At 40.6% G+C, this 21,525-nt stretch overlaps 2 protein-coding genes across 2 annotated transcripts; both read left to right on the top strand.

Annotated features, from left to right (window-relative positions):
* Positions 1-1,388: 1,388 nt before the first annotated feature.
* Positions 1,389-7,589, top strand: sphk2 (sphingosine kinase 2; the record flags this gene model as incomplete). The annotated part of the gene is made up of 7 exons (XM_079227551.1): positions 1,389-1,845; positions 3,833-3,982; positions 4,066-4,160; positions 4,327-4,442; positions 5,114-5,317; positions 5,446-7,048; positions 7,527-7,589. The coding sequence occupies 7 exons, from the start codon at positions 1,389-1,391 to the stop codon at positions 7,587-7,589; spliced, it is 2,688 nt and encodes an 895-aa protein (XP_079083677.1).
* Positions 7,590-11,123: 3,534 nt separating this feature from the next.
* On the top strand, positions 11,124-18,463 carry cyth2 (cytohesin 2; the record flags this gene model as incomplete). Its single annotated transcript, XM_079227562.1, has 12 exons — positions 11,124-11,190; positions 13,587-13,737; positions 14,174-14,240; positions 14,325-14,443; positions 14,539-14,619; positions 14,862-14,974; positions 15,337-15,485; positions 15,598-15,709; positions 16,362-16,438; positions 17,388-17,459; positions 17,574-17,728; positions 17,904-18,463. 12 exons carry the CDS (start codon positions 11,124-11,126, stop codon positions 17,989-17,991), a joined length of 1,251 nt encoding a protein of 416 aa, XP_079083688.1. The 3' UTR covers positions 17,992-18,463.
* Between the last annotated feature and the right edge of the window lie 3,062 nt (positions 18,464-21,525).

The following is a 21,525-nucleotide window of genomic DNA, read 5'->3' as shown; positions in this document are numbered from 1 at the left end:
GAAAGAGACCGTGTTTCCCCAAAAGCCCTTATTAATAAAAGGAAAAAGAACACCAACCAGACGTGGTCATCTATTTAACTGTTACTGCAAAATAATGTGGTGTCTCAGCGAGGCGGTTAAGGATGTGTGACTGTTAGTCATTATGTACAAAGACACACTTGGGGTCAAGGGGCATGATAGGTCTTGTATCAGGCACAATGTTTCTAGTTTCCTTTGTGGTTGATTTCTTAACTATCTGCTCCAGAAAATATGCTTGGGTGGATCACCCATACATCAAAGTTCTGCTATGTTTTTATGTTTTTTTTTACACTTCTACAATTGACTTTTTTCCTCCACTCCTCTTTTGTCTTCGTACAGGAACAAAGATTTTAGGGAGGGAACGTGAGGCTTGACTCAAGGACACTACCATGACATGAACTAAGGACCGACCGTCTCCTTGTTTGTCTTTTGTTTTGTTTCTGTTTTTTTATTTTGTTGTCTAGTCGCCACCTGTCTTACCTAGTGTTCACCATCTTCTTGTGTAGAACAGATAATGAAGTATGCAGGAGTATTTGTTTGGCTGAAAGTTTAATGTATTACACTACGGTCTAGAGGAGTGGTGTAGTCACTCCTTTTGGCTGCCTCTTATATCACTGAGATTAAAGATAGCAATACAGGTATCAAAGGTCTTGAAAAAACGTGCACTTATTTTATCTTTGTGGCATTAATTAACTTTCTTTACTGCGTTCATTTAATTTAATTGTTGCAGCCACCTTGTTTAAACAAGGTGTGTTTGTTTGTCTTATTCATACTTAATAGATCACTTTAATTATTTGTCCATTTGTATAATTATTTAAAGATTTATTGTTCATTTTGAGGAGCTGCTATGCTGCCTTATATTGTTTTCGCACTAGGAGGCTTTGGGTTATAATGTAAACAATTTTTTTACTGATGCATCTTGTGAAGAACACGTTTGTTTAAATGACTGATCTTGTCGTGGAAAATATCATTTTTAAGTTCTGCTTTGAATATGTTAAAGTATTGCTCACTCATTTTTCCACTGGCAGTAAACTGTAGAAGCTGACGACTCTTCAGATCAAACTTTGATGGGAGATTTCTAACTGTGACACAAAAACAAATATTTTGCAGTTCCTATCTTCACTGGATAAATACTCTACCAGAGAAACCTTTCAACTGGAAAAAAGTGTTTCATTTCTTTTCAAATGAACACATACTTCTTGGACAAACGGAAACTAAGAGCAGACTGACATTCAGATTTGGATTTTCACTTCAAATCTCTAAAAGCTGCCAGATTCCTCTCTTCAAGCTTCTAAACAATTCAAAATCCCTCCCTCAAGCTTGGTAGTCCAAGCTTTTCCTGATCCACCTTGTCCACTTCAGCAGTCAGGATGCGATCTCCAGAACCGTCTTCACCTTCCACAGCAGAAGCCCTCCTTCATGGCCAATTTGCCAGCTGGGGTTCAGGCAGCAACAGCAACAATAACAGCTGCCCCAACAGCCCTGGTGGTCCGGAGGGACTCTCCCCTGCTGCCTCCCCGACTCTGGCCTCCAACTATGCCTTGACCCTCACTCACACCCACATACATATCCAGCGGCTGTCACCAAAGCCGGGGAAGGAAGCCCGTCTCTTGCTGCCTTTATCAGAGCTGGTGGGGTGCAGCTGCCCTCGTGCCCCCGCGCCCCCACTTCTGGTGCTGTACTGGTACCCGCCGGGCAAACGACGGAAAGGTGTGTCTCGGCGCAGGCAAGTGAGGGCCTACCTGGCTGAAAGCAGGTGTGAAGCTGAGAGGTGGTCGGCTGCTGTGCAGTGTCTACTCAGAGGTGTGACTGTCACTGCTGACACAGGTGAGTGTGCACTTGTTTGCTAAGGCTGTGTGAGGGTTGATAGCTGGTGTTACAGGACCATACTTGTGATTGTTGTATGCCATTAACCTCAAGTTGTCTACATTTTAATTGGCAATTCATGAATAGTCAAAGTTTCCCAGACCCTAAAACCACAAGTATTCTCTTTTTATGCTTCCACGATGGAGGCTTTTTGTTTTTGAGTTGTTTGTACGTCTGTCCGGTCCATTGTTAGCGAACGTAATATCTCAGCCTGGAGCGAATTTCTTCAAATTTGGCAGACATTCCCTTGGACAAAATGATGAACTGGTTAGAAATTGGTCAAGGTCACTGTGAGCTCATAAAACACATGTTTGGTCATAACTCAAGAATTGATATGCTTATTTTGAAAATGTCATACAAATGTCTAATAGGATAAAAGAACAACTGCAACTTGACTGGTTGGCAGAGCCACACGACCGCTAGTTATTAATAATACTGGCCATCGATATAGTGTGGAGTTACAGTGAAAGGCTTTATCAAAAGGACAACATGGTTATTTTGCAGTAGATGTGTGATTTACTTTGACTTGCCTTTATAGTTTGTCTCTTATTGTTGAAGTTTTGAATTCCTATATACTATTTGAAACCACACAATGTTGCTTCATGCCGCCTTGATTTATGCCTTCTTTGTAATGCTTGCTAAGTATAGCTTAATGTCACACTGACCCAAGACCTTTCTGTATGTACAGTATTCATATTTGTCACAGAGAACACAAATGCCAAGAGTAGTGAAGCATTTTAGGGGTTATGTCGAAAAAGCAACAATGGGGGATTAACCCTAATACACCCTAAGAGGATGTGAGCTTTATTATTCAGAACATTTAGTTTGGATTTCAATGTTTGTTTCACCCAACTTCATCTCACATTGAACTAATACTTCTTTGTTTGTTTCCCTTATCTGTCCTGCACACACAGTCTGTATCATTCAGTGTCAAATGTAGAGACAAGGAGGGTGGGGCTGCTGTAGTTTGTCACCCATTCCCAAGCACTGTATCCTCCAGCCTTAATAATCAAGCAGATAGCAAGGCCCTGTACAGTGTTTACGATCCCTGTGTGGCTATCTTTTTTCAGCATTAGTTACTGTATGCGTCCCATACTTTTTCAGCATCTCCCACCTCTTCCTGTCTCTTTCCTCTCCTTTTAGAGATAATCTCAAACCCACAATACTCTTTAATCTTTCCATCATTTGTCTTCCTCAGTCTTTACCTATCACATCATTGTCTCCTTCCCCCAGCAGAGGTAAAACTGTCAATCATTTTTTATTTATTTTTCCCAAGACTCTGTTTGCGCCTTGTCTGCTCCTGCCGCCTTCATACTTAGTTACAGTTCCCCCTATTTTTCCTCAGCGTGGCCAGCCTACTGTTTCACCCTGAGTGTCTTTCTCATCTCTCTGTTATATTTCTCTCATCTAATCACTCCATTTCTGAATCACTTGCTGTCTTGATTCTTGAGTTTTTATGCTTACGGACAGTATAGCTGTGCTTAGCTGGGTTTTCTGTTCATTTGCTTTAGTATTGTTTGTTGCATAATCCAGGATTATCTCTGAGTGCAATCATTTCACCTCCTTCCCTGCACTGCCGGCAATATGTACTATACTAAATGTTAGTATAGATTTCAGAGCTAACTATAAAAGCTTGTTTATGTATTCTAAGCATCATACCTGGGCTATGTTGTCTGCACTCCAGTTGGACAGAAAAAATATTATTTATTATTATTTCACCACCTTGTTTTGTTTAATTCCTATATTCTGAATGGTACTTGTGTTCTTTACCATCTGTCTAAATTTAGATGATTAACAGACACGTTGTCGGGTGGCAGTATTATGCAATGTGAAGGAAATCCTGTGGTGAAATAAAGGAGCCCCAAATAGTTGAATGAACTCAAACTGCAAGGTTGGGCCACACTGTAATGTGTGTTTAACGTGATTTTTCCCCTTCTTTTTCATCCAGAATTTTCAAGAAGTCTGCTACCTCGTCCCAGGCGACTACTGTTATTGGTCAATCCCTTCAGTGGGAGAGGCCAGGCAATGCAGTGGTGTCAGACCCACATCCTGCCAATGATCAGAGAGGCCAACATCAGCTACAACCTTATACAGACAGGTAACACGTCAAGGGCAAAGACCGATAATATTGACGTATAACATACATTTATAACCGGTGTTAACTTAATTAATCTGTCTCAGAGCGTCAGAACCATGCCAGAGAGCTTGTCAGAGAGATATCGCTCCCAGAGTGGGACGGCATCATCATTATCTCTGGAGATGGCCTGCTGCACGAGGTGAGAACTGTTTTGTTGGGCTATGCATGGTAAAATTTAGGGGTATGCTCAAGGGGGGGATTTTTTTGACAGTAAAGATATTTATTGACTGTTTTAGTACCACATATATAATAAATTATGTCCACAGTTATGATTTTTTTTAAATGCCTGTGTTGTGTTCCTGCAGGTAATTAATGGGCTGATGGAGCGTCCTGATTGGGAACAAGCAATAAAAACACCTGTCGGTATTCTTCCTTGTGGCTCTGGAAATGCACTGGCTGGCTCCATCAACCACCATGCAGGGTAAGCATGTATCTCATTCATATCTATAAAGGTGAGACTCAGTCGAATCTTGTTTTCCAGCCCAATATGAAACCAGACAAATACTTAGCTCTGTGAACAGAAAAAGTGCTAATTAAGGATATCTTCATTCTCTATGTTGCTCTTTGATTTTCTTAGCTATAAAGACTAAACACTGAACATTTTTAAATTGTTCAATTGTAAGAGCTTAGCCTTATTAGGTTTTGACTGAATAAAGCCCTGTCATGTTCCACATCCGACATCTAAGTGTTTTTTGTACTTTGTGTTTCCAATGCCAAAATGTTACTTTTATCAACTGAAACATAAGTTGTATAAGTGTATATAGTATATTCAGTAACTACAGTCAATGAGCCGTGGTCTGTGAAGGCCCGCTGCAGATGACCTGCTCAATCCGCAGAGCCCTGAAGCCCCGCCTCCACTGCTGCAAATGTTATTGTGTCCAATAGCCAAACTTTGACACTGTATGCGGCGTGAATTAGATCGGATGACATAACCTCATACGCACAGACGGAGCTTCCTTGTTTTTGTCCTGACCTTGTTATCTCGACCTAGATATCTCTGAATAGGAGAAGGACTCTGTATCGACCTGCTGTTTGCACAATTCTCTCTTTATTTTTACTCACAAAAGGTGTTGTTCTTCATATCTCCCTCAGGTATGACATGTGCCTTCGGGAGTCCCTCCTTATGAACTGCTGCTTTTTGCTCTGTCGAGGCGGTGTCCGACCCATGGACGTGGTTTCTGTGACAACAAGCCCTCCTCCCTCCATCAACAGCCGTGCTGCATCACCCAGGAGACTGTTTTCTTTCCTCTCTGTTGCCTGGGGCTTTGTGTCCGATGTTGACATTGAGAGTGAGAGGTGGGTGTGTAATTGCTTAGACTGTAAAAATATCCACCATTGGCTTTGTTCATCTAAACGTTACTCTATTTGTCCTGCAATATCATTTTGCTTTATTACAAAAGACAGCTAATGTTTCCTTATTCCAGGTATCGTGGCCTGGGCTCAGCTCGCTTCACCCTGGGCACCCTGGTGCGCATAGCTTCTCTTCGATCCTACAAGGGTCGTCTGTCCTACCTGCCTCCCTCTATTAGCACCCCATCACCAGATGCCACACCTCCTCTGCCAAGGAGACCCCTCTCCCGCAGTATCACAGAAGGCCTGGAGGGCTTTTGTCGAACGCCCATCCATCGCACCTGCTCTGACATGGGCATCAGTGAACAGAGGAGCCTGCGAAAGGGCGAGGTAGAGAGGGAAAAAGAGGAGAGGCAGAGAGAAAGGGAGAGAAGAAGGGAGAGGACTAGGGGAGGAGGAACTGGTGTAGTGAGGGCAAGCAGCCTGGCAGAGGACAGGGAGAGGGAGGTGGAGATGGAAGCAGAAGAGGAGAGATCAGGGACATGTTCGGAGAGTTCAGAATCAATTGAAAGGGAAGACTGCAATATGGGAAGGGTAGAAAGGTTGGCCGGGATCAAGGATGAAAGGGAAGATGAGGGAGGGGTAGAGCAAGACTCCAGTGAGATGGAGGAGGAGGAGGAGGATAGGGAAAAGAATGGAGAAGGCAGTGGTGGTTCTGCAGAGGGGGAGAGAGTGTTGCATGCAAGAGAGCTGGAAGAGAGCTGTGGGGTAGACATGGGGCGAGAGGCAGATGAAGAGCAAGAGGGTTGTCTCACTTGCCAAAATAGCCTTCAGGAGGCTAGACCGGCAGTAAGAAAGAATTCAGCACCTTCAAGCCAGATAGCCAACACGCTCTTCAACCAGCCTCTCAGTCGGGAGGCTGACACAGACCCTGGCACTTCATACGGGGTGGAGGACATGGATCTGAATGGGACCTACTACCAGAAGGAACCCTACCAACTGGACGTTGCTCGTGAGCGATCGCTCACCATCTCCTCTCCCTTTCGTCACACTCCCTTCTCCTACAAGCCCAAGACCCTGGACCAAAACCAGAATGCTTCTCGTCCGAGGCCCCTCTCTCTCCTCCAGCACTCCAGCTCCAACTCCCTCCCCCCTAAACTCCCATCCCTCTCCCTGTCTCTTTCTCCAACACCCCCATCTTCCCCTTCATGTGCCTCCCCACACTCTTCATCCTACCTCATCCCCCGTCCTAATACCCCAAATTCCACCTCGCCCTCACCATCTCTACGCACACCATCCTCATCTTTTAACTTTGACATTGCTGAACCAGCAGGACCCATGAAGAGCCGTCCTTTTGTCTCACTTTTGAATATCCCTCGGGATGACCTATTACCCCCCCTCGAGCAACCGATTCCCACCAGAGATTGGGTCACCATTGAAGGGGACTTTGTCCTGGTACTGGCCCTTTATCAGACCCACCTTGGGGCTGATCTTCATGCTGCACCCCAGGCCAGGTTCGACGATGGACTGATCCACCTGACCTTTGTGCGGGCGGGGATCTCCAGAGCCACTCTTCTGAGACTGTTTTTTGCCATGGAAAGAGGAAACCACCACTCCGTCAGCTCGCCGTATGTGAGCCATATTACCTGCAATGCCTTCAGGCTGCAGCCTCTGTCGACACGAGGGACACTCACTGTGGATGGAGAACTGGTGCCCTATGGACCTCTTCAAGCACAGGTCAGAAAGGGGGGAAAGGGTGCTTAACTTTTGAAAAGTACTTGTTATGAACAGTCAACGTAACTGATTGACGTGTGTGAGACTTATTTTGCCTACGTGAGGAGTTTCGCTTCCCTGTCTAGATCCACCCATATGTAAAGCACACGCTCATGTAACTGTAATATACTTTGTAGTTCTGCACCAGAGATAATATTTTTATTGTGGTGTGTTAAATGTTTTTAGTTTGGTTTGCCCTATGATGACCAACAATAAACAGAAAAGCAGGTACTTTGTAATACATAGGCTTAAAATGATTGATTGCTATTCATTTGTGTTTGACAATTACTACACATTCTCCCAACTAGTAAGGAGGTGTGTTTTATCTTTTGCAGATATACGATATGTCTTTCCAGTTTGAATGCTGTGGAGTTATGTTAATAGGTTGATGAGACTTATCATTGGTAATAATTGTATTTTCTGATCTCTCAACATTTCACAGGTTCATCCTTCCTTGGCTCGTCTCATCGTTGGTGACTCTGGAGTGAGGATTACCAGATTCTAATCAGGGATTGGCTGAGTTGATTGACAGATACAGCACTCTACTAAATTATATAATCTGTTGTCATCTATACGCTGAAAGAGAGGGCGGGGTATCTGAGAGACTTAAAAAAAGCCGGGACTGCAGAAACTGCTTTTCTGAGGTTTAATGAAAGGGATAACCCACCGAGCCACGCATCATTGGAGCACGACTGCTGGAATTAATAGCGAATTTGAAAATGGATGAAAAATGCGCGTCATTGCACAGCTGTTGGATTACGCAAAGCGTACCCTGAGAAGCATGAAGACTGCACAGCCTGGGATAGTTAGAGGGAAGAACAATCAAATGTGTATGGATTTTTTGTGTGCAGATGCATGTGTTGGATGTATACATAGTAGTATGCATGCAGAGAAGCACTACCTGAATGTTGCCTTTAATAAGATGGAAAGAAATCAGATTAAATTCAGAGAAAGATGTTCTTCCATGAAATGCTATGAAACTACATTGAGATTCACTCGAACCAACGCCCCATAAAAATGGACCCCAACCCTTTCTCTTCAACCTCACCCCAATGTCTAAATGTTTGAGTATAAAAACTTCCGTCCATGAAAGGAATGCCTTATCTGACACTGGACAGTACAGTTTTATTTTTGCCCTGACTTGCTCTTACATAAGAAATGTAAATATTCCTATGCTGCATTCACACTACGAGCGGCACAAGCAACAAAATGACCAACTATATTATTGGTCAGTCAACATTAAAGTTGCACAAGCGCTCATTGACGAAGTTATGTCAATAACGCTGGGAACGGCCAAACGGCAGGGTGAAACAAAAACATGCGATTGGTTGACGCTTTGTTGCATTATTTGGGCGCTGGAAGAAGTAGCACGTCCCTCGTGTCTGGCGTCAGTTTGTTTCTTGTCACCGGCCTCCGATGAAGATGAAGACTGTCGCTGTGTCTCGTAGTGTGAACGGAACATGAGTCTCTGTCTACCTATCATAGTGTCTCTCCACTGCATCAAAGCAAAGCTACGCTTACTTACTTAGTAAGTAGGTGGGTCTATCAGTTGTCTGTTATCTTGGAGAACACTACTTTCCACTGTTTTAAGCATCAGCTGAGACAAATGTACACTTCAATGACCATTTTGTTTATGCAAGGGACTCCATGTAGAACAGCTAGATCAAGTTGTTCACGGTCATTACATTAGTAGGAACAATGGAACCGTTGAACGGTGACTATTGCTGACAGTTTTACATAATCTGCCTGCTTTTCATAGCCAGTGGATACACAACGATGATGTCAGACGTTGCAACATATTGAACATACAAATATTTGAACAAAGCAAGCTTCTTTGTCAGTGGTTTAAGACCATACATTTTTAAGAAATGTTTCAGATCACATAGAAGTCGAGAAAATATCACTATCTCTTGAGTAATCGACTATGGAAGAGTAGAGGGCTTCACATGCCTCTGTTAAGTAGTAAGTAGTGCATTTATTTTTGCGCAATAACTGGAGTTTAGGCAGTACAGAAATTCACAACACTAGAATGCTTTGTAACTTTTACAGAGTAACAGAATCTGATACAATGCTTGTTCTAGAAATGGATGCACTAGTATTAATAGCCTAGATCAGATACTTTAATGAATGGATCGCATTACATTCCTAGCCTTAAATGAATGAAATGCCTGAACACTCAAAGCATTTGAAAGGCAGGACTGACTGATTACAAAATCCTTTTCGAACTTTAAAATCCTTCCGTAGATACAAATAAGGGGACAACACTAAATCCAGCAGCTCTGTGTTGTCACATCTGCCTTTTGATCGATAGATCGATCAGATGAAGGTAAAATAGCTTTCACTGTGATAAATGATCCAGCAGCAGAACTGATCTGTTGAATTAAGTGATAAATTGGTTTTTAAATTGAAAATATCTTGAGAATGTGCTTCTTAGTACAATCAAACAGCAGATCTTGGAGCCCACACTAGGAATTCTCATGTTTTTTTTTATACGTTTTGGAAATGTTATAATAAAACCTGAGAATATATTTGGTCTGGTCAAAGAATAAATCATGAGCATGTGCAGTGTATCATTCAGTAAGTTCTTGTGCCGACTGCTTGGGTCACCGTCCACATACTGTATGTCTTGGTTATGCCTGGACAAATCAATGCCTTTGTATAATAAGCCTGTAAATTCTGGCTGTTGATGATGAACTGTTAAAACCTGACTGAAAATGGAGTAAAACGTTTTGCTCACCAGGCTTTTATTTTGCTTTTATTTTTTTCCATTGAGCAAACAATGCAATACAAGTCTACCACAACTACACTGTGCTTACACAGCTACATAATGTGAAACCAACATTTTGATTCAAAGCTTCTAACAGTACCAAATAGCAGGATCTATATACACTTTAAATGGAGTTGTTTTGCCAACATTTTTACTCGCAATATTGAAGAGGCTAGTTTACCTTCCTAAAATTTTTGTCGTTGATGGCTATAGCTTGGCCTATGGTGTTCTAGACCAATTTGATATGACAATGTCCGGGTATAACCCCTCAATTGATCATGCCCTTAAGTTGTCTGTAGTGGGCGCCTGTAATGAAATTGTAATTATTACTAAAATCATATGAATATATGAAATATTTAAATACACAATGTACAGTTAATAGTTATATGGTTTTGAATAAATGTAACTTGATACGTTTTCTGGACCAAATCGACTGTATTTTTGTCACAATAATTTGTCTTTTTAATTCAGAATACAACGCAAAGTGTTCATGTGATATAAAGAGGGGGATGTTGCTTTTATCAGCCAAATCTAATGACATTGTTTAAACTACTGGCCATTGATTAAGACATAGTTTGTCTCCACTCTTCTCAATCACAGTACACAATTGAAAAACAATGGGGATGAATAACTAGAATACAGTTTCACTATTCCTGTGACTTGTTCCCTGAGTCTTTCCTTTTCATATAAGCAGATTGTACTGTCTCAGGTCCCATCACCCCAGAGGAAACAAAGAGGACAATCTGGTACATTCAAAAGCACCAGAACCGCCACTGAGTGGGCATTGTGGTATGACCTTTGTATTTCATGTATTTACAATGACTCATTCTTAAATTACATTTTGTTTTATACAAAAACTATAAAATCTAATTTGGAAAATCCTATCATTAAAGTATCTTCTTAGCTCCTCTTGAGAGATGTGCAGCTAGCTGGAAACATGCAGACACTTAAGTGTTTCTTACAAAATGTAAAAGTTTACTGGGAAAATGTATTTAGACATCTGTAATGCTCCAGATCCAAGTAGATCGAGAGAAGTCCGTGAACAGCAAAGGGTCTTGTGAATATGAAACAAATATAATGTATATCCAACTTCAAGTGTTGTATTTTGAAAAACAACTGACCGGAAGAAGCCCACTCGACAGCCAGACTCCACTTCCGGTGTTGCCACCTTCTTTGTCTCCGGCCCAACATTTCGACACCAGGGCTTGTCTATTTTTTCCCTTTAATCTTTAGGATATATTCATACATATATCCCTAGTTTTCCGATATTTAATGACAGTCGACTCTGAACTATTGATGCCTAAAAGTAAAGCGCCCAAAATGGATGACCTGGACTACAGTAAGTGGGCTTCACGTTACTAATTAGCCTTTTGCATGAGCTGCCTCGAGCTAACTGTGGCTAGTTGTAGGCAGGCTCAGTTTATTTGCTCAGGTGTGACACGGTGGTCATTCCGTTTAACAACTAACGTGTCATTAAATGGTGGACTATATTCCTTTGCCATCTTTTCGGAACAGTGCGTGTGCACGTCAACCACGTTTCGGTTCAAATGAGCCACTAAGATGCGTTAGCTTCGCCTGACGCCAACTAAATATTGATTAGTTCACTGTGCTCGGAGCTAACGTTTGAGCTAACACCCTGACCAGCCTTCAAGCTACACACGAGCTAAACACGAGTTAAAATGGGGCATTGCTTTTACTAATGAAGCAGTCTTCCTCCTCTTCTCACAAGCCTGACTGCTGTAGAGGAGTCAACCCGTCCTGTTGATCCAGACTGTGGGCGTGGTTGGTTTGTTTTAGAGCAGCTGTTTGTTTTGCAGAGTAAACGCAGGTCTGGAAGGATGTGGGTGCTGCTGCTCACAAGCTGCAACTTGATCTGGGTGGTTGGGTCAAAATCAATCATCACGACGTTCAGTGCAAATTATATATATTGGAGCTTTCAGACACTACACTAGTTTATGACACATCGAGCTGAAGTCCATTGCAACAACTGAGCAATATGAAAAGTTTGTTCAACTGAAACTTGAGTTCTTGATTCAAATTTATAGTCACTGATTAAGGATTGGGAGACTACAGTCGCTATTAATTTGTATTTCATGCTTTGAAGTGTTTCTAATATTTTGTCCACCATCCCTGATAAGAATTGACACTTAAAAACTCAATACAATCTACCACACCACCTCAAACGATAGTCTTCAATGTCACAATACAGCTGACTCGGCATCTCTCTAACAGGGCATGGACTATTGTATAATGGAAGAACTGGGATTTAGTGCAGGACAGCCCTAAATTAGACTGCTAAATTTGATCCTGGTGTAAACTGTCCACCTCAATTTATTTGAGTTGTCAGAAAAATATTTATACGTCAGCAATTTTTACAAATGCATAAAGATGTGTTTAACAAACAGGCCATCATGTTTTGGCAAGATTGTGTATTTAAAATGTAATCCAGCCTCCAAAACCATGAAAAACAAAAAATATTTTACAGTTGAGAACATGTCTGATTATTATTTATCACTGAGACGTCCATTTTAAAGTAATCTTTAGCTACAGCCCTATAACTGGTTTGATATAATTAATTATGTCATGGTTTTCAAGCCATAGAAATCCAGTCGACATAACCTAAATATATTGCTGTTTTAACTGCATGGCACTGTGTTTCACTAGCCTGTTAGCAGACCTCTGATTCTGCCCACATCTAAAATTGTATCATGTGAATGATGGAGCAGCTTTCAGTCTAAATATTACAGCGCCCCACTTTGAACACTTTTTTTTAAGGGACTACTTCTCCATTGGTAAGAAGGTGCAATGAAAACAGTTCAGTGAGCAGCACAAATGAAAATCCATTCACTTTCATTTTATGAATTAGGTGATGACCAAAATTTCCGAGAGGATGTCTGCTCTCCCAGTAAATACAACTTAAATTAATTGCCTGCCTTGATACCTCGCTCGTGAGAAGCATTTTTTTTTTTTAAATCTTCATTTTTTTTTTAACCAAGTTTTAAACAAATCTGGGTGTTTTATCTGTAAGCAGATATTGGCCATTGGAACCAAACCATAGCTGTTTCTCATTCAACTGTATTTGTGGGAGAAATGTTTTAATGGTTCAACCTGATCGTCTGACTTTGAGTTTTACAGTCGCCTCGTGTCAGTCGGTGCAGGAGTCTGTTGAGTCCATGAAGTGTTTGCATGAGTGGAGTGTATCACAATCAGACAGTAGACAGTGTTAATGCTCTCATACATTTTATTGAAATGGCAAAACAGGAGAATGCAGAGCTTACGTATTTATTTATTTATTTATTTCTATAGAGTACACAAATGGGTGCAATAAGGAGATAAGTGAATGGGAAAGGGAACGAATAGGAAGGACAATAAAGAGACAGATTAAGGCTAAATGTTTGAAAGTGTGGTGTGGTAACAGTGCAACTGATTTAAAATTAAGAGCCAATTTTATCTTCACAAAAGTGTCGTCGCCCAGTTCCTTTCTACTGTAGGTTTTGTATTTGCCTCTGCTGAATTCCTAATGTTTCTACCCCACTTCTTCCGCTCCTCTCCCTTGTAGCATATTGATAGTAGTCATAACCAATTTTGAGTAACAATGTAGTTCTCAAAATAGTTGTACTTAGTATTACTAATAAAGACACAGTCTGCCTTGTTATGTTGTATGGGCACAGTTACAATGTGTTATATCTGCAGCAGCAGCAGTAATGGAGTCATTCTTCTTCTCTTCCCTTACAGTCCCCGTAGACCTGAGCCCAGAGGAGCGCTCTGAGCTGGAGGACATCCGCAGGAGGAAGGGCGTCCTGCTGCAGGAGATACAGAGGCTCAGAGAGGAATTAAGAGAGGCCATTTTGGAGGTGGAGGGGCTGGAGACCAGCACAGAGGGCAGGTAAGACAAAAATGCACACAGTAACTTTGCTGCAATACTCTAATCAATATTGGATTTGGCCAAATTGACCAGAGTTGGCTTACTTGATCCCCACAGTGTGCACAGGTTTTCATTTCCCATTCCTGAATACATTATTAATTGCAGTTGATCAACTTTATGACTTTGTTCACTGTAATTGGTCACATTTCTTATAGGTTATGTTAATGTCATCCTCCCAATGTTGTAGATATTATCAAAACCAACAAAGCCGAGCACCCGCATTGGTGTTTCAGCTTTTGACAAATAAGAGCAATTTATTAATTAATGTTATGATAATATTTTCTTGTGATCTTCAGTGATTTGTTTCTGTGAGCTGTTAGAATTATTGTTAAGGAGATGTAACATGAATGCTACAAGGGCCATTCTTGCTTATATTGGACTTTCTTGCTCTCTGCAGTAAAACTCTCCAGAAAAGTAGGCATGTGGCAATGGGACGGAAGAAATTCAATATGGACCCCAAAAAGGTAAAACTCTTTCATACTTCTACAAGTCTTCTCTGTCTTTACTCTGTCTTAGCTGTGTAGTGACGGACTCTCCCCTTTCTACAGGGCATTGTGTTTCTGGTGGAGAATGAGCTGCTCAGACATAATACAGAGGACGTCGCCCAGTTCCTTTACAAAGGAGAGGGCCTCAACAAGACCGCTATAGGAGATTACCTTGGAGAAAGGTGATTGGTCTTAAAATATCTCCTGTCCTTTTGTCCTTTTTTTAGTTTTTGTATCAGCCATTTTTAACTGTGAACTCTCTGTTGCTGTTCTGCAGGGATGACTTCAACCTCAAAGTTCTTCAGGCTTTTGTTGACCTCCATGAGTTTACTGATCTCAACCTCGTCCAGGCTCTCAGGTAAACTATGTTTGGTGTGTTGTTTTGAACCAAGGACCGAATCTCTTGAATGGTGTTCTGGCATTGACTCAAAACAAACTGTCTCCACTATGGAAAGTCCCACTCTCATTATCACTTCAGGTCAAGGAGGGACATTTTTATTTTTATAAAACACAAGAAAACACTAGTGAGTGTCTAACTCAGCCTTGGTTGCCAAATTTGTTCTCTTTGACGTGACCTAAACCTCGAACTGTTCTCTGCAGACAATTCCTGTGGAGTTTCCGTTTGCCTGGTGAAGCTCAGAAGATTGACAGAATGATGGAGGCCTTTGCTCAGAGATACTGCCACTGCAACCCTGGTGTCTTCCAGAGCACTGGTAAGCACACACGCGTTACCATGCTTTTCATGTTGTCTAATCTGTTACCAATCTAATGTAGGACGACTTCTGTGTGTGGTCGGGAGCTGTCTCCTTAAATCAAGTTTTATTTTCCTACGATGTATTGCAGGAAGGGGCGTGTCACATACGCACTCACACAAACAACAAGCCCCTAAACCAGATATGAAAGCATGCAGAGTCTGTCAATTTGTAAACATAGCTTTTCAGTTGTACTATATTCAGTTTTTTTTTTGGTTTCATGAATTATTTCCTCAAATAGTTTGAGATGAGGTTCAGCTCTATAAATTTTGTTTTTGTAATTCAGCGCTGTGCATTCTCTTGCTTATCTCTCCTGTTCGCAGACACATGTTATGTGCTGTCATTTGCCATAATTATGCTGAATACAAGCCTCCATAACCCAAACGTGAGGGACAAACCTGGAGTGGACCGTTTCATCTCAATGAACCGAGGCATCAATGAGGGAGGAGACCTGCCTGAGGACCTGCTCAGAGTACGATGAGCTCTACATAATTTTTCTTTGGCTAAGTGACAATTAAAAGGAAGCCAGTGAAGATATTTTATTGAGCTTATTTTACCATCTTATGTGATATGTGTTATTACAGAATCTTTACGACAGCATTAAAAATGAGCCCTTCAAGATCCCAGAAGACGACGGCAACGACCTGACGCACACCTTCTTTAACCCTGACAGAGAGGGCTGGCTTCTTAAACTTGGTGAGATGCCAGTGAGACCTTTCTGCTTTGTTGTGGTGTACTTCTACCCTTCATGTTGACACTTACAATTAAACAAATCAAGTATGTAAATGTTACAGATGTCAGGACCGTAAAGACAGTTGAGAAAAGACAGTGATATGTTCTGCATCCTAGTTGTGTACTTTGTTCTGTTTTAAGGCTTTTTGCTATGATGTTGTCTGAGGTTTGCTGGTTCTTTGCCTCCACTTGGATTGTCAGCTCACAGTATTGTGGCATTTGAACATTGCCATAGCATGATGGTGAACAAGAGACTCTCTTTCTTCCGTCATGGCAAAATCAAATTTTCTTTTGCATGGCGGTGCCTGTGATCTCTGTGTCACTAATTAATCTCTTTCTCTTCTTCCTCCTCCCCGTCTGTCTCTCTTTCTCTATTTGTCCTCTGTCTTCCTCTAAAAACTCTGGTCCCCTTTGTCTCTGCTTCTTCCCTGCGATTTCCACCCTCTACTGCCGCTGCTTGTTTTCTCAGGAGGTATGTACTTACAGTTGTTGTAGTTATAAAAAATAGCCACGTCATTGGTTGTAAGAATGTAGAATAGTGTCCTTTCAACTTTGACCACCTCAGGAAATATTTTTTCCCCTCACTCATCAACATGACTTTATTCTTGTGTTTCAGGGGGACGAGTGAAAACCTGGAAACGGCGATGGTTCATCCTCACAGACAACTGCCTTTATTACTTTGAATACACCACAGTAAGTATTTGTGTGCACATGCAACATCTGAGTTAATTTGACATTACCACTCTTCAGTGAATTAAACTGTCTGACTAGGATGTAGTTGCTGTTTTTGCATTTGCTTTTCTAATTGAAAAAAAAAGAGAGGCTAAATAATTCATGGCATTGTTGTGTTATCTTGCAATAAAATGTGGTGATGTTTAGGATTGCAAGGCCGCTGGAAAATTTAGATTGTCTGTGAAAACTTATTTGGGTCCTAGCAGTAAATTGTCATTGTCAATAATATACTGTATCTGAAAGGAAGTTTGGTTCCTGAACTCCAGGGTTAGATGCATTAATTAATCCCTAGAGGGCAAACTGGTTTGGTAGCCCAGACACAATAATAACCAAAGAGACGCAAGTCAGACTGGTCACAAGAGACAACATATCAAAGACATACGACCATAGCAATATCAACACAAACTCATGTTCCAGGAGGTCTCTGGTGTAGCCCAGAATCCCACCTAGCCAACAAGTAAAACATAAAGTATGTTATCCTCAATTTTGGTGATGAGATATATATATTTCTTCTCTCTTTTTTTGCAGAAATAATGCTGAGAGAATCGTTCAACTTTTGTTCATTCTTGCACTCAAATATTTATCGTTACACATTAAACACAAGTGTGTAATCAACGTTTCATATTTCCTATATCATATGTGCAATAATGTGAACTCAACCATTCGGTCAGACTATATCTTATATAACTTTTTCGGTTTACTCATTTATTATATCTTAACTGTTACTTATTGTACTTGTTTAGTTCTTTACTGATGCCTCTGGTTGTTGCACTCTCTTCTCTTATGCTGTAATACTGCAAATGTCCCCACTGTGGGACTAATGAAGGATTTTTCTTTTTAACAAAAGCACTTGAATGTTGCAGTAACTATTGCGGCCCTAATCTGTTGTGATTGTGTTTTTCACTAACAGGATAAGGAGCCCCGAGGTATCATTCCCTTGGAAAACCTCAGCATCCGTGAGGTAGAAGACCCAAGAAAAACAGTAAGTTTGCATTTTTTTTTTTATATAAGCATATGTAATTGTCATAATTGTACTTTTTTACAAATTTTGTGTATGTGATTGTTAATCAAATTTTTCTTTCCTTTCGCCCAACAGAACTGTTTTGAGTTGTACATCCCCAACAACCGTGGTCAGCTGATCAAGGCGTGTAAGACAGAGGCCGATGGGAGAGTAGTGGAAGGAAACCACAATGTGTATCGTATCTCCGCCCCCACACCGGAGGAGAAGGATGAATGGATCCACAGCATCAAGTATGGAAATAAAAATCGAGGATAATGTCACAAGAAAAATGAGGGTAGTGGTAGCCCAAGAGGTAGCCTCTTGTTTAAGAGCCCAATTTAAAAACCCTAACTGCTGTCTGGTCTTTTTAATTGTATATTTTTATGATCCTCTCAATTCAATAGTGTTTCTTTGTCACTTATACAGATCTGCTGTCAGTGTTGATCCCTTCTATGAAATGCTCGCTGCCAGGAAGAAACGTATATCACTGAAGAAGAAGGAGGAACAACCCTAGAGTATTCCCATCATCTCTCCCCGTCTTCCTTTGACATTCTCATCCCTCCTTCCAACACTGGACACAGGTTTTCATCCCTGCTCCTCACTACTTGCTCATAGGTTTCGTTACCCCTCTTTTCACCCGTCCCAAGAATGCATCGTCTCCCTGATGGGAGGGCTTCTTGCTATCCTTTCTATTAGACTCTCCAAAGTCACATCCAGAGTGAGACGTTCACCCACTGTGGCTGCCTCCTGTAATCTTGTTTCTTACACTACTGCTGTTATACACCACCTGATGCCGTCTGTCCCGTCTTCTCACCACATTCCTCTCTCTCGTTCAGCATTTAAGTAAACTGTGAAATGTGTCTTAGACCATATCCACACTAATGTGTGAGATTTAAAAAAAAAAAAAAAAAAACATTCTGCTGACCCAATATGGACAAATTAGCAAACGCCTAGAAAATGGAGGATTTAAAAATGATTGATTATCAGGATTTTAGGTCTGGATTTAATTCTGAGAATCTTACTTTTTCCTTCCTACTTGTTCACAGTTGCTCCGGAAACCACAAACAAACTTTAAAAGCAGCAGACAGTTGTTCAGCAGAAATATGTAACGCTGCTGGCTGAAGCAGTTTGTGCATGCTTCATAGTTTTAACCTTCTGAAAATGATAGTTTGGACCGAAAATCTTCTGAATGTACCTTTTTGACATCTATCTGCATCAGTGTGAATATGGTCTTATTAAGGGTAGCAAGCAGCTTCCGTTCTTGTGAAGTCGTCTTTCACACGTATTGATGCTGCCTGAATGAGACATTGCCTTTCTTGATGGTGCTTACCCAAGAGAAAATGTGAATGCACTATTCAAACATTAACGAGATGTATTTTTAGTCTATGTTGGTCAGAGAGGAATCCGTCAAGTCAAATCGGCAAATGATTACAGATTAGAGACGTGTCCATTGCTTCCTATAGTACTCTTAATGGCTTTGACACAAATTGCGACTGTCTACTCTTAGATACTGTAAACATTATGTGAGGGAAATGTCACTGTTCATTACAATTCGCCAAGTTACTGTTGACCTATAAATATGGTCGTTTCTTGAGGCAGAAAGGTTGCTTTAACTTGCAGAATTAACGGAGACAGCTGTTCCTCTCCTTCCAGATAGCTGCTTGTTTTCTTACTGAGCCTCTCTTTCTCTCTCTATAATGTGTGTTCTTCAGCATGTTTTTTTCACATGTTTGAGCAATAGCAGAGTAACCCGTAGTTCCAGTCTGTAGGCTTGTTTACAAATCCTTCATAACACTATACTGAGCAACGATCACCACGTCCTCTCTGATGTAACGTTCTAGCATACCACAAATAATTTCCTTCTCGCTGACGAACATTGACATCTTTCTCACAAGTAATAACTCTGTCAGACATTTAACTGTTGGAACCTGGTCTGTCCGCTATCGTGAGTTTCAAGTAATCACAAAGGCAGCTCATTACAATGTATACTTTTTGTAAATAGATGTTAGCATATTTGTTTACGGTACACATAGAAACAATTTAATTTATTCTTTATCTTTTGTTAAAATCTGATTTTTGTACGAGCTACTGTAGGACTGCATGTTGATAAATTGAGGTGTCAGTCGTAGGTACTGATGCTGATCATGCTAGTGCACTGATTTGAGTGTTAGTGTTCCCTGTTGACATGGAGACATTGCATTTAACATGGAAGTTGATTCATGCGTAGAGTAAATTGTTTTAACCTTAGTTTTATTGGAAAATAAAAAGATATTTAGGAAATGTTTAGTAGTCTGATTTACCTCTTGGCCACCATGTTGGTTTTTTGAGTAAACCAGACGGTAAAGCACAAGCAGGAATGAGTCTCACTCTGTTAAACTATCATCAACTTTACTTTCATGGGCTGTCAAGTGTCCACTAGAAGTGTGATGAAGCTGTTCACAAGCTGTAATATAAATATTTCATCATACCACAGTGATAGAAATGAAGAGACAATAAAACAAGGAACACTAACAAAGCTTTGATTCATTATATAATATTAAAATGTTAAAATGTAATGAATCAGTAACGAGTCTAGATTTGTGTCCAGTGATAGTTTTGCTTGACATCCAGTTCATGAACTTATTACTAGTAGTTTGTTGACTTGGCATTTTAAATTGTAGTGAAAATACTTTGTCTACCGCACTTTATCAATTTTAGCATTTTGGAGAAAATGCTGTTACTTTGACTGACAATACTCTTTATCACCCTTTACTGGCGATCTCATACACTGCAATATGATGAAGGATGAACCATGAACTGTGTAGAAATGCTGTATAACGCCACCACCTGGTCAGTGCCCGCTTTAGTAGTCTTTTGTTAACAACATGTACCGTATTGGTCCACCTGATAAAGATCATGTTGTTTGAAGCGAAATGGGGTCTTTTCTCTCTGATCAGAACATGTAGACCCTGTTATACAGATCAAGGATTTCCTTTTAATCTCCTTCCTCATCAAACTGACAAAGGCCTAACTTTATACCTCCATGTTAGTGCATCCACTCAAAACATCTGTGGGCCTTCCCCTTTTTGGGTATTTTTAAGTGCAAAGTTGCCAAAAAAAACAGTTCGGACCACAAATATTTCCATTAAAACTAAATGTTGAACACTGAAAAATGATCAGATTGAAAACTGGGCCTCTATTTCTGATTCCACCTCTTTCAGAAAATGTGTTCATTTTGTATTTATTTATTTTTATTTACTGTGAGGTGAAGATGGATAGTTCATCTGTAAATGTAGCAAAATGAAAATGATACATTGGTGCCAGTAAACTACTGTGTAACAATAAATGATAAACCGAGATGATGGATTGCTGCATATGTTTTAACTTTGGTGACATTTTTGCACTGAACATGGAAGACAACATTTACATGATACATGCTGAATATAAACATGTAAGCTACATACATACATACATGCAAGTTTGATCAAGGTGAGCATGTTGGAACATTTTAGCGTTCAGCTCACAACACTGCTGTGTCGAAGGTGAAAGTGACGTTTTTCGCCTTGACAACGTGTTCTCCTGGATGTGTTTGTTCACCCGGACCTACATTCATAGTACCAACCGTAGAAACGTTGGTTGTAAGCATGCTCACTTGTAGGGGTGGGCCTCTGTTTTTGTTTCCAGTTTCTCAATTTTCTTCTGTCTCTACGTAAACAGATTACACGCACAAAACCTGAGCTCACGTTGAAACTATCCTAAAACCTGGTCAATTTGGGTCTTTGTAACTCACTAGCGTTAGTTGAATTCAAATAACGTTGGCATTAGTTAATTGTGTCAAATTGTTAAGTCTTGTGGATCATCTGCATTGTGAATGTGTGTCTCACTGGGATTCAAGTCGTGAAATAATATTCTAATATGTTGTCGTTTTGCCAGTTTGACCTGTCAAGTTTGGGTTTGACCTCCACAAGTGATGAAAAACAACTGTTTTTATACTTTTTTTTTTTTTTTTTTAATTATTATTATATTTTTTTTAATTTACATTTTCATATTGTAAGAAGAAAACACACAA

This window comes from Taurulus bubalis (assembly GCF_910589615.1).
Source record: "Taurulus bubalis genome assembly, chromosome: 12".
NCBI lineage: Eukaryota > Metazoa > Chordata > Actinopteri > Perciformes > Cottidae > Taurulus > Taurulus bubalis.
Note: the sequence above shows the minus strand (reverse complement) of the source record. Positions and strands in the feature narration are given on the sequence as shown.